The 17,441-nt window shown below is 44.5% G+C and overlaps 1 protein-coding gene across 1 annotated transcript in view; it reads right to left on the reverse strand.

Moving 5' to 3' along the window:
* Nucleotides 1-2,165: 2,165 nt before the first annotated feature.
* Nucleotides 2,166-17,441, reverse strand: part of AFAP1L1 (actin filament associated protein 1 like 1) — a 62,861-nt gene continuing 47,585 nt past the window's right edge. Inside the window, exons 14-19 of the mRNA XM_036240313.1 lie at nt 16,913-16,985; nt 14,758-14,869; nt 9,780-9,944; nt 7,745-7,923; nt 5,055-5,183; nt 2,166-2,607 (exon numbers count right to left, since the gene is read on the reverse strand). Of these exons, the coding sequence (XP_036096206.1) occupies nt 2,584-2,607; nt 5,055-5,183; nt 7,745-7,923; nt 9,780-9,944; nt 14,758-14,869; nt 16,913-16,985 (682 nt within the window). The 3' untranslated portion in view covers nt 2,166-2,583. The remainder of the gene's footprint in view (nt 2,608-5,054; nt 5,184-7,744; nt 7,924-9,779; nt 9,945-14,757; nt 14,870-16,912; nt 16,986-17,441) is intronic.

Raw genomic sequence — 17,441 nt, forward strand, 5'->3', positions numbered from 1 at the left:
CTGCTCAATGCCTCCCTACTGAGGATCAGTGACACTAGAAATATGATAGTCCAAACATCTGGTAATGCAGGGAAGGATGGAGCTTCAAGTCCATCTCAGATCCAGCAGCCTATATGTTGAAAAACAACCAAACAAAGCATTTAGCAAACAAAAACTGGCATCTGTGCTTTAGCTATTTTCTTTACACTTCTCTCAGCTTTCCAACTTACACCAAATGTGCTGTATACATGCATCCATTCATTCATGTATTTACTACATGCTAGTTGCTTCTGAATGCTGCAGTGCAAGGGGAGGGGGAGAAATGGATGAAATAGAGCCTTGGAACTGAGAGGAAAGCCTCTAGGGTCAGACCTTGCATTCAAATGCTGGCTCCACTACTTTCTAACTGTAGGCTTTGGTTGGTTACTTAACCTCTCTGAGTTTCCATTTCCTGAACTGTGAAAACTGGGTACCAATCTCACAGGATTTTAGTGAAGACTAAAGGGATAATGCCTAGAAAAGTGATTAGTTAGAATGAGGTCTGCCTACATAATTTGAAGGGCAAAGAATATGTGGAACCCCCTTTTCTAAATGTATTAAGAGGGCAACAGCAGAGCAATCAACCAAGTACAGAGCCCTGCTAAGCCTGACTGTACAGGTTGCATGCCTGTGAAGCTGACTCTGGCTAACATAGTGCCTGGTGCATGGTGAGTATTCAATTAATGTTAATTATTAATTTCTTAGGGTCCCCCCTCTCAGAGTGGTGGAAAAAGGAAGCCTCAAAATAATTGCAGGGGAAACAGTGAAGACACAATTGGGTTGTCAGGTGACATTCCAGATACATATTTTTTAAAAGCATATTGATGATCCAGATTCCATGAGTGCCTTTGTCATTGAAGATATTCAGTGGAATGTGGATGAAAACTCAATTACATATTGGTTGTCTTGTAGCCTTTGGTGGTTGTAATTACCATGTAAAAGTCAATTCCTCAGTGGAAAAGACACAGGATTTTGAGTCAGACATTTCTTATCTAGTTAATAATAACTACTACTATTGACTGAGCATTTACATTTTTTCGAACACTGTGTAAGATGCTTCCCATGTATTATCTCATTGAATTCCTCCACAAGTCTTGGGAGGAAAGTACTATTGTTAACTTGTTTTGCTAGGTTAGGAAAACAAGAATGAGAGAGGTCAAGTGACTTTCCCAAAGTCACAGATGTTAAGTGGCTGGGGCAAGGCTCAAACCCAGTCTCCTGTCTGGATCCAGGCTTTATAAGCCCTAAGACTTATGCTTTGCCACTGACCAGCTGGGTGCCCTGGGTCAGGTTAGTTTTCTTGCTCTGGTCTCCAGCTACTTCGGAGGGTGGAAAGTTTGGATGAGGCCTCAAATATGTAAAGCCTTAGGCAGGGTCATGTGAAGCCTGTAGCAAACTGTCCAGAGGTTATTATGGGATTTCCCTTCTCTCCCCTTGAGCCAACCTCTGAGCTCCTACAGCTAAATGGTTTTCTCTTTGTTGGAAGGAAATGTAGTAAAGACTTACCAAGTGCCTGCAGTGTCGAGAAAGCAGTGAGTGGCACAGTAAGGAGACTGCCCAGGACTTGAGGTCCTTGCTTCTCTATAAAAGTATCAGGTGTTTGTAAAAGGCACTTGTGGCAGAAATGAGCCACTGTCCTCTTGGTTCTCCCTGATAGTTTTACATGACAGCAGATATAGGAGAGCAGACAGGTGGACATCTGAGTGCAAGATGATTATAAACACGTTAGGAGTGTCCCCTACATTTTAAATAACTCCAGGAGCGAGTGTCATATAAATAGGTAAAGGACTTGACTGACAACAAATGACCCCACCCTGAAAAGCTTGCAACATCTTGTGGACATTAGAAACCCATGCTTCTGTCACTGAGTATCACTCTGAGTTTAAAATATGCCAGCTACTGAACCTCTTCTTGCCTGCTGCTTACTCAGATCTCTGATTTGAAAACAACTCAAATCTGGGGTTCTGGTAGCTGCATCTGCCTAAAGCAGGTGAGAAATGATTGTGGAATTTTCATGTACTCTGTAGCTTTTGTTCACCTTTATGCAGGCAGGGATAGTTCTATTCATTTTCCAGTCTATTTATCTTGTCCAAAGGCTGTCAGTAATGCCCAACACAAATCCAAATGGCACCAGTGTGATTGGACGATCAAGTTACTTCTCTGTATTGCACCACTAATGCTTCAGCACTGCCTTCCTTTGCACAAAGGACTGGGAATGGGGTGCTGAGAATGGGATGGAATGGCTTATCCACATGTGCTTTTGCTTCTTCAGAAGGAAAGGCAAAGACATTTAACAAAACCTTTACAACTGCGCAGATGTCTGTCTCCCTCCACCCGCATTTCCCACCCTCTGTGAAGTTATATAGGGATGCCCTTCATTTCCCTCTTCAGTTCTACTTGTTCCCTCCTTATACCCCCTATAATCATGCAGACAACAAAGGCTGGTCTTTCGGGTGCCCCGGAGAGTGGGGGCTGTTTTCAGTCTTCTGGTATCTCCTTGTGAAAAAGCATTTCCGCCTTAGATGGACAATTGATATTCCTTTGGATAAAATTCTCATCCTCAATCTAGGTCTTCTTCATTTCCCATTCCTGAAGTACAGAAAGACAAGACAAATCAGTTTGTTGAATAGCCTAGTGTGACTTGTAGGATAAAAACATTTCACTGCACCTAATTATATAAAGATCTCCACTGGCCACATTAGAGAGGCATAGGTCCCAGTCCTACTCTCTTTCTTTGGCTGTGGTAAGTCATTTTTCTACACTGGATCTCATTTCAAAGGGGTGCTCAAATATCACAAAGTGTTTTCTCAAACAGGCCCAGAATGAAAAGGGAAGTGGGGACTGCATCTGGCTCCAGGACCTTAGGGTGGGGTAGGAGGCCGATGGAAGAGAAGCCAAAGCAGTTGGTAAGGAAGGACGAGGGTGGGCAGCACACAGGGCTCCATTCCTCTTCCCGGGGATGTCTAGGAGTTCATCTGAGAGGGATATTGAGGTCATGGCCAACAGTGAATGGCTGTTTGCCCACAAATGGTGCATAGGGTTTCTAGCCAGCCCTGGAGGTGATGATGTGAACCAGGGTAGAACGTGGTGGTTTGAAAATTCTTAGTGAGAGGATTCTCCAACCCCAACCTGCTCCTCCCCTGGTCTTTGCCACCTAACCACAGGTGCTCAGGTCAATGACCTAAGAGTCATCCTTGATTCCTTTTTTCCCTCACCCTCTTCATTTCTCATCAACAAATCCCTTGGCTCTACCTCCAAAGTCAGCCACTTCATATTACCTCTACTAAACCTTTCTCATCTCATCTATTTCTAACTGGTCTCTCTTATCCCCTCATCCATTCTCAACATAGTAGGGAGAATGGTCTTTTAAAAATGTAATTCACGCTCAGCCAGTGTGGTTTGGTGGTTGAGCGTTGACCCATGCACCAAGAGGTCACCAGTTGGATTTCTGATCAGGGCACATGCCCAGATTGTGGGCCAAATTCCCAGTGGGGGGCATGCAGGAGGCAGCCAATCGATGTTCTCTCTCATCAATGTTTCTGCCTCTCTCCCTCTCCCTTCCCCTCTCTCGAAAATCCAATAAAGAAAAAAATTTAAAAAAATTGTAATTCATATACAAAAATTCCTTGCTCAAAACTTGCCAATGACTTTCAATTATGTTAGAACAAAATCAAAGTTCTGCCCTGGCCGGTTTGGCTCAGCGGTTAGAGCGTCGGCCTGCGGTCTGGAGAGACCCGGGTTCGGTTCCCGCTAAGGGCACGTACCTCGGTTGCAGTTTGTCCCCGGCCCTGGTTGGTCGTGCGGGTGGCAGCCACTCGATGTGTCCCTTTCACATCGATGTTTCTCTCTCTGCGTTCCTCTCTCTCCCTCCCACTCTATCTGAACAAAAAATGGAAAAATGTCCTCAGGTGAGGATAAAAAAAAAAAAAAAAAAAAAAAAAAAAATCAAAGTTCTTCCAATGGCCTACGAGGATCAACGATCATGTTTGTACAAAAACATTTAGTGGCCCAGATTTGTATGTCCTATCAACTAAGAATGGTTTTCACATTTTTAAATGTTAGAAAAAATCCTTTTTTCATGATGTGATGATTATATGATATTCCAGTCTCAGTGTCCGTAAATAAGGTTTCTTTGGGATACAGCCATGTTTATCATTCACTTACACATTACCTACAGCTGCTTTCCTGCTGTAGCAGCAGTTAAGTGGCTGTGAAAGAGACCATGTAGCACACAAAGCCTCAGATATTCACTGTCTGTTCCTTTACAGAAAATGCTTGCTGATGTCTGGGCTAGGTGATCTCACCTCTGGCTGGTTACTTCTTTAATGCTCAGGTATTTTTTTTTTCATGTCCATACTTTCTTACCTGCAACTGAGAAATCCAAAAAGCTCTGAGACCAAAATTTTCTCAAGTGTTTTGGCACAAACTTGTATGGTGGCAAAACCTGACCTGAACTGATGTAAGGATGTTTATAGTCTGTTCATGTGTCTCACTATAGAATTATTAACATGTTTGCTTACAGGGTACCTCCTGAGAACTTACTGGGGTTTTTCATCTTATATAGTATATGTACCATATTACCTTTCTAAAATTAAAAAATTTCTAAACACAGCTGGCCCCAAGAATTTCAGAGACAGAACTGTGGCCCACTTTCATGGAGTGTGCCCTGGACTTGGAATTGGAAGAGGTGGGTTTGCAAGGCAGCTTGCATAATGGTGTCCTGCATAACCTGAGGTGAGTCCCTTTATTCCCTGATGTTCAGTTTTCTTACCTGTGAAATGGGCCTTTCTTGTCTTAAAAAAGTATAGGCTTAGAAACCAGAGCTTGTTAGAACTATGTGTTAAGAACGAGTTGAACAGGTTTTGAATGAGATTTGAGGGTCTTCTCCTCTGAGCAAAGTTCATGAACTATATCGCATTGATAACTGACAGTTCTTTGCCCTTCTCACTAGCTGAATTTTTTTGGTTCTTGGTGAGTTTACATAGAAAGTGGGCTGCCAGATCTCTGAATTTTGATCAGTTGAACTATTGCTGTACCTTGGCTTTTTGCAGCACCCTTCCTTGGTTGGAGGTTACGATGGATGGACTCCTCTTCCTCAGCTCAGAAACACAGTTGACAGGGAGAGGTTGCTCTGGGGCATCTTTCTGGGGTTTACTTGCAGTTTCCTGTTGATGACAAGATATAATTACATAGGTGAAGTTTACTCTTGGTTACCTACACCCAGCTTCCCCTCCAAAGAATGCAAATAGAAGGTACTATGCAAATTTACCAGCATCAAACAGGGTGAGAGAGGAAGACACTGGAGGGCCTTGGACTAAAGCTAATGACAGCTAAGATTACTGAACCCTCACTATGTACTAGGCATAATGAGGATTAGCTTATTTAGCCTTTTCAAGCCTATAAAGTAGGTACCATTAGTCATCTATTTTAGAGATAAGGAAAAATGGGAAGGTCAAGTCAGTGCTCAAGGTCACATGGCTGGTGAGTGGGAGAGCTGGGGTTTCTACCCCACTGTCCTTTCTATCTCTTACCCTCTCTCCGGTATTCCTTCTCATTTTCCACACTGCCCTCACCCCTGAAAAGGTCCAGATGATTGCTTAGTACTTATTGGATGTAATTCCTTAAGTGGGACATGTTAACAGCTTAAGCTGCAGGGAATTTTTCTTTATCTCCAAAGACCATGGAAAGGGTCAAAAGTAGAGGGGCAAGTCTTCTAGAATGTGAACATCAGGGCATACTGGTGGTGGGAAAAAGCAACTGGGATTAATGAACCACCTCTAGTTTGTCCACCAGCCCTCTGTGACTCTGTGAAGTTCTTTGGTCCCTGGCCCTTAAGCTCTTTATTTTTAAACGAGGTTAGAAATGCCCCAAGGAGAGGAAGTGTAGGGTGGAAGGAACAGCTCTAACTTCCCAGTCATGGGGTATGGTCTGACCAGGCAGCTGTGACCTTGGACAACAATAAGATTCAAGTTCCCAATGACAACTCACACTTATCAGACAAATTACTTCATTTTTCTGAGTCTTAATTTTCTTGTCTGAAAGCAAGTATAACATTTATTCATTTGACAAACATTTATTGCACTCCCACTATTTTTCAAACTATGCAAAGGGCTAGGGTTATAATGATAAAAAATTATAGTCCAATTCTTTTGTTTAAAAAAATTGTTTTTCTTTATTGATTTAAAATTTTTTTTTCTTTATTGATTTTTAGAGAGAGAGGAAGTGAGAAGGAGAGAGAGATAGAAACATCAATGAGAGAGAACATTGATTGGCCACCTCCTGCATTCCCCCTACTGGGGATTGGACTCACAACCTGGGCATGTGCCCTGACCAGGAATTGAACTGGTGACCTCCTAGTGCATGGGTTGATACTCAACCACTGGGCCACACCAGCTGGGCTATAGTCCAATTCTTTTTTTTTAATCCTCACCCAAGTACATTTTTGTATTTATGTTCAGATAGAGTAGGAGGGAAAAGAGGGAGTAAGAGAGAGAGAGAGAGAGAAACATTGACCCAAGAGAGACACATCGACTGGTCGCCACCCACACAACCCCAACCAGGGACAGGGACAAACTGCAACCAAGGTACATGCCCTTAGCGGCAACCGAACCCGGGACTCTGGTCCGTGGGCCGATGCTCTAACCGCTGAGCCAAACCGGCCAGGGCTATAGTCCAATTCTTAACAAAATACCATCTAATTGAAGGGGTAGACATTAGACAAGTAAGGATAGAAATATATATGTGTGTGTGTAATATGTATTACACACACACATACACACACACAATTGTGGTTAACTGCTATAAGGAAGAATAATAGATGGGATGGGACTGTTGGTAATTTAGATCAATGGTTCCCAAATGGGGGGCAATTTTGTCACTGTTGGCAATTTTTAGAGACATTTTTGGGTGTCAAAACTGGGGGCATGGAGCTACTGGCATCTAGTGGGTAGAAGCCAGGGATGCTGCTACATATCCTATAGTACACACTACGGTCCCCTATAGAAAGTAATTATCATTCCTAAATGTTAATAATGCTGTGGTTTGAGATACTCTGATATAAAAGTAGGTCAGTGAAATTCTTCCTGAGGAAGTCTCATTCACAGTGAGAGTATCTACCTTGCAGGATTTCTGGGACAGTTAGAGACGATGGATGCCAAGCCCCGGGGCAGGGCCTGGTGCACTGGAGATCCTAGGAGAGGGCATGTGCAAGGTGGCTCACCCAGGGCTCTGGAGTCAGACTTCCTGGGCTTGGGATCCTGTCTCCCACTTTAGCTGAGTGACCTTGAACAAGTCATTCAAATGTACAAAGCCATTTGAACCTCAGTTTCCTTGTCTGTCAAATGGGGTGAATACACATAGTACTACCTCATAGGACTGCTGTGAAGACTGAGATAATACAAGTTAAGATGCTATACTGGCCTGTGGTAACTGATCAACACGTTTGTTATTCTTATTCAACACATGGTACTTATTATTATCAGTAACCTTAAGGCTACTTCTAAGACTGCGTTCAGGATGCAAAGTCAAATGGTGGTGTGTCAGTGGAGAAAACAGGCCAGAGAATTTGCTGCAAGAGTCCCCTTCCTAAGTGTGCCACCAATGGCATGTCCCTTAGGGCCTGTTTTGCCACCTGTAAATGAGCATAACTCCGAAAAATGATTACGATCTGTAGCACGTGAGGGCATTAAGGACCAGCGGCCCCTGGTGCAGCAGGGAGTGGACTCACTGCACTCTTGTTCTTGCTGCTCATGGAGAGTCCCAGGGCCGGGCCTCCCGCCAGAGACTGCTGTAAGCGCTCCTTCACGGCCACCAGCTTCAGTTCCAGGTCAATCCGGTGCTCTTCCTTTGCCCGACACTGAGCTTCCAGGGTGGCCATCGCCTCCTCCAGAACCTTTAACTTTGCTCCTATGGCCAAAGACATTGGTGAGAAACAGCTGAGCCTGGCCTGAAGCATCAAGCAGTTTGGCAGGGCCTCAGGCCCTCGTCTGCCCCTCCCGGAGGGCCATTCCTATCCTCAGTCCTGGTTAAGAGATGGACTTTTGGGCCTGGGATTCCAGCTCCATGCTTGGTAGTTTGGTTTTTACCTTCCCAATACCATTTCCCCAAGTTTTGGATACAGAACTCCGATTTTCTACTGGGAAACTACCTTTCTTCTCTCATTCTTTATAGTTTAGATGGCGGTAACCTCACTCCTAGTTCAAGGTGTTGGCACATAACTTAGTCCTAGTTCATAATCATGTCTCGCTCACTGGTCACAGTGATTGGTCTCAGGATCGAAGTTGGTCAGAGCAAATCCTGAAGTGTCTGTGGGAGCCATTGGGAAGAGAAGTTCTCCCTGCTGTGGTGGTTGAGATGATTAGGGGAAGGCTGGAGCTGCACAACCATTTTGTCACCATGAGGGGCAGAGAATGAAACCAATGTAGAGGAAGGCCAAAGCAGTTAGAGAAATATGCTTCTTGGTGACATCACTTAAGTCCCTGGACCTCGCTGTACCTGATTGTTCAATTTTTCAATTGCATTTTTCTTCTTTTCATTACTAAGCCAGTTTAACTTTGGTTTCTGTTACTTGTAACCAGGAGTCAAAACACAGGGCCTTACAGTGACCAGGGGTTCCTACTAGGATTTTGTTGCTTATTTGGTTCAACCCAGCAAATCTATATTAGAACCTTCTTTGTGCCAAGAGCTATGTTGGGCCTTACTAGGTTTAAACATTAGTTCCATCATTTGCCCTGAGGAAGGCTGCCCTGGAGGGTTTTCTAGTAATGGTGGGTTCTCTTCGTTCATGCAGTAAGTACTTATTGCATGCTTGCTATGTACCAGGAACTGTGCATCATTCCCAGCACTTGGACCAATGTCTCACACTACTGAAAGTGTGCTGAACTGCAGCTACAGAGAGAGTTAAAAGGAAACTGCAGAAAATGGGATTCAGAGGAGCCCAGAGCCAGTAGGGCTGATGGAGGTCAAGATCCTGGATTTCAGAAGATGATCTTGGGGACCTGGAAAGTATTATCCTAAGCGAAACAAGCCAAGCAGAGAAAGACAAATATCACATGATCTCACTTATTTGTGGAATATAACGAACATAACAGTCTGAGGAATGGGGTAGTCCCAGAGACGTAGAAGTGGGGTACAGACTGACAATCCCCTGAAGAGGGGGTGGGGGAGAGAGAGAAACCACAGAACTTATATGCGTGTATGTATGAACAATGGACATGGACAAAAAAGCTGGGGACAGGGCGGGGAGGGAGGAAAAGGGGGGAATCAGTGGGTGAAAAGGGAAACATCTGTAACAAAAATAAATTAATTAATTTAAAAAAAAAGAAGATGATCCTGGCAAAGTGTCACTGTCCATAATTCCTATCACATGGACCAATGCTTACAGTCAGGTGCTCAGCACGTATCTGTGAATGAATGAGTTAATGTGAGGTTCAAAATAATCTTTTATTTCTTTGACTCTAAAGTACACTGTTTTTCACATTTTAACATTTCTAAAATCAGGTTGCATCTTACCACGTCAAGTGTACACATTTTTGTGGTGCCTTTTCATCCCTTTTCCCCCAAAGCAGTTATTGAATAGATGGTGCTTCCTTTAGTCAGAAGGGATGATGATGATGATAATGGTGGTGGTGGTGATGAGGGGGAGGATGAGGAAGGGAAGGAGAAGCTTGCCTGTCCTGGGTAAGAAACCAGGTGATCTGTGCTAGGGGAAGTGTCAAGGCTGAGCCCCCCAAGAGTGCTCAGGACCACACCCACGAAGGTACCTGGGTTGTTCCGAATGGCATCCTTTAGCTCCCTCTTTTCCTGCCGCAGTGCCATCAGCTCTGTCCGGATTGTCTCTTTCTCTTTCTCCAGCTTCTCTTTTTCTATCAGGTACCTCCGGGCATCCTCCTCAGCTCGGTTCTTACCGTACTTGTATTGATTGGCACCTGCGGAAACATGAGGAAGGAAAAGGCCCTCAGTTCTGACCTCTGATGAGGGTTTTTGGGTGGTGTTAGCTTCTCTCTCAGCCTCAACTTCTCCATCTATAAAATGGGAACATTTAGATCTATACCCCTATATATATTTAGTGTGGCTGCTCTAAGGAAATAAGGAGCCAAAGGGAGGCAGTAGAGAGCAGGGATGAGGACAGGGCTCTGGAACCAGACAGACAAAGGTTTGAGTTATCTTTTGCCCTTTACTGGTCATGTGACATCAGGCAAAAGTGAATAATGATGTTTTTGTGCCTTCCTCCTCAGCCCTAGTATCCTCATTTGTAAATGAAGATATTGATTATATTTATCTCTAAGCATTGTGATGGGTTTTACATGAGATAAAAGTACTTAGTGTAATACCTGGCAAATAGTAAGTGCTTAGTAAAGGTTAGATGATAATAATGTAAAACAAATTTTGTGATGTATAACACTTTGGTTTTAAAAGGGCATATAAAAAAATTTTTTTTCTTTATTGATTTTAGAGAGAGAGGAAGTGTGAGGGAGAGAGAGAGACATCGATGAGAGAGAACATCGCTTGGCTGCCTCCTGCGTGCCCCCCACTGGGGATTGGGCCCACAACCTGGGCATGTGTCCTGACTGGGAATTGAACTGGCGACCTCTTGGTTCATGGGTCGACGCTCAACCGCTGAGCCACACCAGCTAGACTAAAAGTGCGTATTTTATAGTCAACTCTCAGGTATGCATAAAACAAGGAGACAGGCAGATATAACTCAGATCTGTAGAGAAATGAGACCTTGGGCTAAAGTCAGGCATTGCCCATTTTAATAAATGGGTGGAGGCAGAGAGGGATCTCGTGGTCTACTATGGACTCATTGATTATAGACAAAACAACAAATGTAGCAAAAATCTACTGAGTGCTAACTATGTAATTTTCATAAAAACTTAATATTATTAGATCTATTTTACTGTTGAGGAAACAGGCACAGAGAGGTTAGATCTTACTGCTAATGATGACAGAGCCTAGGTTTGAACCCATGTCCACCTAACTCCAGGATCCATGCCATGCAATACTGATCTAGCTGTTGCTACAGACAGCCTTTATAAGTTGGTGGGGTGTGGAGGGATTCCCATGATTTACTGATAATTGTGTGGGTCTTGTCTCTCCAGGTCTTGCAGAGGTTACCCAGTGACCCACACCTCCTCCAACTTCCCAGATATATGATGGCATATCAGGGGAGCTGACTCCCAGATTTTTGAATTTTATAGATGGGTAAAATGAAAACAAAAAGGCTAGACCAACTAAGGGTTGTCAACATATCAGATAAGGCCCTTAAAAACCCCAACTACCATCTAATTATTCCCAGTATTTTACAAAATAAATAATATCTTAACATCCCCAGAGTTGGAAGGACACAGATGCAGAATAAAGTAGTCATTTACATTGAGTAGATTTAGCTTTATGGAAACCTTCATGCACTGTACTTATTTTTGTCATTTCATTGCAGATGAGTGAAAACTTCCTTAGGGACGGAACCAGCGAGTAGGCTCACTTTTGGGAGCCAGTGCCCTGGTTCACTTCCTTAATATGTTAGCAGCTTATCTCACACCTCACCCTGTCACACTTGAGTCACTCAAATGGTGGTGAAGAAACAAACTAAATTGTTGTAAGGAGCTATAATTCTGTGGGCCTCATAGTATTAGTGATAAAGCATTTGCTTCAGATCTGTCCAAGTACCAGCCAGAAAAATCTGGGCTTCCACAGTGGAGGGGAAAACAGGATGTTTAGCATCCAAGTTACTAATATAACTAATGCACTAATGTAGTGTATGTATCAGTACTTCACTGATTGCTGAATAATGTTCCAGGTGACCCTAAGAGGAAGCCTCTGTTGTTTCTGATAAGTCAGCCGTTAATTTGATTAGAGATCCTTTGTAAGTGACAAATCAGTTTTCTCTTTTGCTTTCAAGGTTTTCTCCTTTTGGCATTAGCATTTTGACCATGATGTGTCTTTTGTGGATCTCTTTGCTTTTATTTTACTTGAACTTCAATGGTATCCTAGATATGTCAATAATGTTTTCAATAAATCTGGCAAGTTTTCAGCCATTATATTTTTTGATAACTATTTTTTACACCTCTTTCTCTCCTTTCTTGTAGTTCCTTATGCACTAATGGTGTCCCACAGTTCTCTGAGGCTCTGTTCATTTTTCCTCATTATATTCCTCATTATAGGGGTCATACTTTCATGTTTCTTTGTATGTTTCATATTTCGTGTTGGAAAATTAGACATTTTAGATCATATATTGTAGCATCTCTGGATACTGACCTCCCCGCCCCAGGCTGTTTTGTCAGTGACTTAGCTGGCTTGTTCAGTGAAGTCCATTCCCTCTGCAGTGTGAAGCCTCCGAGTCCCTGGGCGTGTGTCAGTCACCCTGTGAGGACAGTGGTCTTGACAGGCCTCTGCGTCTCTTCCTCATCTCTCTGTTAAGCTCTGCCTCTGCTGGAGTCACACGGAGCGGTCAGGTCCCTCTAACTGTCAGTGAATCGCTCTGCTGTTTTTGTCAGTTCCCTGGGGTATCAACTGCTCCATGGTCTGATCTAGTTAAATTCAGCCCCTTGGCAGGGTAGTTTCTGAGGCCAGTGTTTTGAGGTCAGTCTTGTTTTGACCCCAGGAAGGCTCTTAGCTTTCTCTTTCCCCGGTTCTCTCTGATGAACTAGCCGACCCGTGGTTCAGTTTATTGTCCTCATGGAGCTGCTCTCACTGTTCTCACTGAAATTCAGTGAGTTTTCTAGCATAAACCTTTCTTCATTTGCTATATACCATGGAAGCTTTCCAGAGACTTTAGCTGTTTGCTTAGTAATTTTCACCAGTTAGGGTAGTTTTGCCAGAGAGTGGGTCTGTGTCTGTGGAGATCTCACACCGCTGCCGTTTTTCTCAGCCATCCACTTGGCCCCCATGATTGTTGCTTTCTGGTATTCATGTCCTTTTGTAGTCTCTTCCCACACTGAAGAGGCCTGACCTGTGTAATCATTAAGATATGGCAGAAATGACAGAGTGTGGCTTCTGAAGTTAGATTGTAGAAGCAGTGCAGCTTCTTCTGTTACCCCCGCCTGGGTCACTGCTCTGGGGGAAGCCAGCTGTCTCATCATGAGGACAAAGCAGCCCAATGGAGCAGTCCACGGCAAGGAACTGGGGCCTCCTTCCAACAACCAGCACACACTCGCCAGGCATGCGAGGGAGCTACCATGGGAGCAGATCCTCCAGCACGTCAAGCCTTCAGCCGACTTCAGAGGACTGGCTAACATCTTGACTGCAACCTCACTAGAGACCCCAAGCCAGGACTACCTGAGTGCTCCAGGAGTCCTGGCCCACAGAAACTGTGACATAATACACGCTCATTTTTTGATCTATTAAATTTTGGGCAATTTGTTAAGTAGAAACAGTAATTTATGAATACATGATCTTGGGAAAGACCCATTTCTTTTATGTTCTTCAGTTTCTTCATCTGGAAAATGTGGCTGGGCTGATCTGTGGTTGCCAGCTGCACGAAGGAGCCCTGGTTTCATAGGGATGGCCAACGGGCTGCTTACTATGGGGCAAAGTGGAGGTCAGGTGGCCTCCCGACGCCAACCAGAGCAGCTCCACTTTGATATCTCTTGTCACTGGGTTTCAAAATGAGATCTGATTTGAAGAAAGAGTCTGTCTTTTGTTGTTGTTTTTTAAAGACGCATTTTGTGATTTCTTTAATCTTACATGCTTATTTCAGTTTAGTTTTCCATTTTGAGATGGGCATGCCATATTTCCAGTGCCCTTGAGAGTAGCGTGGAAGGAATGGTACACAATAACTCTCTAATTGTTCAGAGGGAAAACTCAGGCCCAGAGAGGGGAAGGGACTTTTCCAAAGATACATAGTAATTTAGTGATCAAGTGAGGAATGGAACACAGGTCTCTGACCCCAGAAGGGATTATCTATGCTAATGAAATGGAGCTCTAATGACGAAAGGTATTTTAAAAAATAAATCTTCCAAAATAGAATTTCACTTTGTTCTGGTGTGGAGAAGAAATGTAAAGCAACAAATAAAAGACTCTTGGCGCATGCTGTCCTACAGGAAGCTGGCTTGCTCATAAAGATAAATCACATAAGAGCAGAGTAGAATCAAACAAGTCACCGTAGAATTATCTGACATACTTAGTCATTATTTGGCAGTACGGCAGTCAGGCAATTAACTGAGCCCCGATGGGGTGCTAGGCAGAGCTCTGGCTGGGACACAGAGGTGAGCCATACCTTTGGTGGCAGCTGCCTCAAGGGTATTTGGAGGAGTTCAGTTCTCCACTTATTACCCCAGATCAGAAATAATAATGATTAGCCTTTGTAACAGACACAGTTGAGGATGAACTTATGTAAATATGCATGTATATTTGGCTTTATTTGATGTTAAAATTTAAAAAATTAGTTGCTAATAGTAAAAAATAAGTAGGTTTCATATAAGGTCTAGATTTCTGGTCTCTCTTGAGTAACTGGCACTGCTGTGTGGCGGCATCGGCTGGAGCTGAGCAGTGGCCACTCTTGAGCACTGGGTTTCCTACAGTGCCCCCCCCCCCCACACACACACTCCATGCTGTTTCTCCTCTGAGCCCCGTGCCAGCTGCCCTTAACCACTGTGCTTGTGGTGGTGTTTTTCTTACGGTACAGTATTTCCTCACACTTCACTCATTTATTCACCTGCCTGATCCCTGGAGGAACATGATTTTGGGACTCCCTCTACTCACGGCTGTTTCCCTCCCTCTTTCCTCCCACAGAGAACTCACTGGAGGCGTGGCGCTTGACTTTGACCTGCGGATCCACTCGGTGGGACTTCTCACAGCAGGAGGAGGCGTGGCGCTTCACCTGGGCCCCAGCTGGACGGTCTGGCTCCTCGTCCTGGGCGGGAGATGGAGGGAGAAGGTGAAGTGCAGGTAGCTCAGAGTCGTCAGCGCAGGGGTGTATTCTGGTCCGCGCTCGGCGGGTGAGTACGGCTGGACCTCCGAGATCGTGGCCTTACATTTTTAAACTTGTGCAATACTCAGCAGTTTATAAACCACTCTCACTAGCAGTATACCATTGGGTCCCATGCCCTCCTGGGGGAGGGGGGCGGACAGCAGGACATGACCCTAAACTGGAATATCTACCGAGAGGAGAATTAAGAATTCTGGAAAGATTGTGGTGTCCATATTTGATTTATCATAGATATTTTGTCCTCACCTCATTCTGAAATATCCTTAAGTTTTCTGAATTGTTTAAAAGAAAAGTCATAAATGAGATCAGCCAATGGTAGAAGTTACATAACTAGACTGACTATACATTTGTGCATGAGGAGTATTAATAACACTCAAAATTCTGTCAAAGCTCAGGAACCATGAGTGGAATGTGATGACAATGCAATATAATAATGATATTAGTAATAGCAGTACGATTTATTTTTCTGTGTGAGACCTTCCTGTCCAGACCCTAAGTTCTTTCCTTAAAATATTTCAATTAGTTCTTGCAATAGTCCAATCAAGTAGGTTTTATTATATCTGTTTGAAGCCTGGAAGTGAAGAGCAGAGAAGCGAAGCCCAAGGTAACTTTGAGTCGAAAGTTTGCTCTGTTAAGTTCTAAACTGTCTTGCTGCTAATCTGCAAATGAGAAAGATTATAGGCTGCAGCATCCACTGGTTCAGCTGTGTCTGAGGAAAGACCATGTAAGGGGAGTCCTAGAGGTGTGAGCTTGGAGTATCATCCAGCACTGCCCACGCAGGGGTCTTAACCCGCCTGCTTTCCTTGGTTCCCGCCTCCCCCCTCGCTGTGAGGTGTGACCCACCCACCAGCTCTGATCAGAGTGTAGTTTCCTGGCTCTCCTGTGGGAGAAGGCATAGAAGGAGTCGTCTGAGTGTGTGATGGCCACGGAGGCCTCACTGTAATGAATGAGCTGACATCTCCTTGGTTTAGTGAGCAAGACAGGGAGACCGTCCTGGGAGCTGAAGCCCAGACTGTGGATGCCACAGTGATCACCTCCACCTCCGGATACCACTGAATCAGCAGCCTTCATTCACAGAGTGTTAAACGGGTGGAGAGCCCAATGCCTCCCTCCAACTGGAATAGCTTTCCAGTGTCCAGAGCCCTTCCTCGTCTTGATCTGAGAGCTTTTCTCCTGTGCCACTCAGCCTCTGTTCCAGGGATTCCTCATCCTGAGCCATGCTCTGTGAGAAGCAGGGTCGTCCCTCCCCTTCCAGCTGCTGGCTAAATGAAAACAGTCTCTCTGAGGCAAAGGCAAAAAGGAGTACAGTCACATGCTGCATAATGTTTCTGTCAGGGCATGTACGACAGTGGTCCCCAAGATTGTAATGGAGCTGAAAAGTGCCTACAGCCCAGGGACATCACAGCCATCTTAACACTGCCGTGCATTGCTCGCAGGTTGGGGTGGTGCTGGTGTGAACAAACCCACCGCGCTGCCGGTCTCAGAGAAGTACAGCACAGACAGGTATGTACAGTGCACAGTATCTCATAACACAAATGACTGTGTTACTGGTTTACGTATTCACTGTACTTCTGAGTGTTATTTTAGGGCATACTCTTTCTACTTACAAGGAAGTGTGCTGTAAGACAGTATGCCATGCTATCCCTGCAGCAGCCGCACAAGCTAGTCTTTGCTGTCTCTTGATTGCATCATTTTCTCTTGTGCTTCATTTAATTTCATGTTGTTTTGGACAGTAACATGCTGTACAAGCATGTAGCCCAGGAACAGTAGGCTCTACTGTAACCTAGGTGTGTTGTAGCTACACCATCTAGGTTTGTGATGTTCGTGCAAGGTTGAAATCGCCTAACGATGCATTTCTCAGAATGTATCCTTGACATTAAGCAGCGCATGACTGTAGCGAGGGAACGAGAGAGGGAGGGCTCAGAAGTGGTCTTTGCCATGTTCCTGGGCAGCCCCAAGGGATCGTACCTGCATCTTTTCATAAGGGACGTCATCATAGACACGGGGCTCAGGCCATTGATCCTGGCAGGATCTTGCATATCTAGAAAATACAAGGTATGATGATGATGACACTTGGCAGCTTACAGTGCTTCCCTGTCCACTCTCATTTGACTCTGGCAGGAGCTCATAATGGATATTGGAAGGTTAGTAACAGCAACCATTCCAGGGAGCACTGGGCTGTTGCTGTGTTAAGGACTTTATAGGCGGGACCCGTGTGATTCTCACAACAACCTAGGAAACCTAGATAATGCAGCACCTCTACTATATAAGTGAGAAAACAGAGGTTCCAAGCCAGCAAGCCACCAGCCAGGCTGCTGACTGTGACAGAGCTGTGACTCGAGCCTAGCTCTTCTGGTGCTGAAATCCACAGACCAGCCCCGTGCCTGCCCTCCTGGATGCTCAGGGTGTGAGAACCTAAGCTTCCATGGCATGAGAGCAGAGCCCGTGTCACGATAAAAAAGGGCTTCTCCTCTTACTCATCCCATCCACAGCTTCT

This window comes from Molossus molossus, unplaced genomic scaffold (assembly GCF_014108415.1).
Source record: "Molossus molossus isolate mMolMol1 unplaced genomic scaffold, mMolMol1.p scaffold_m16_p_4, whole genome shotgun sequence".
NCBI classification, from domain to species: Eukaryota; Metazoa; Chordata; class Mammalia; order Chiroptera; family Molossidae; genus Molossus; species Molossus molossus.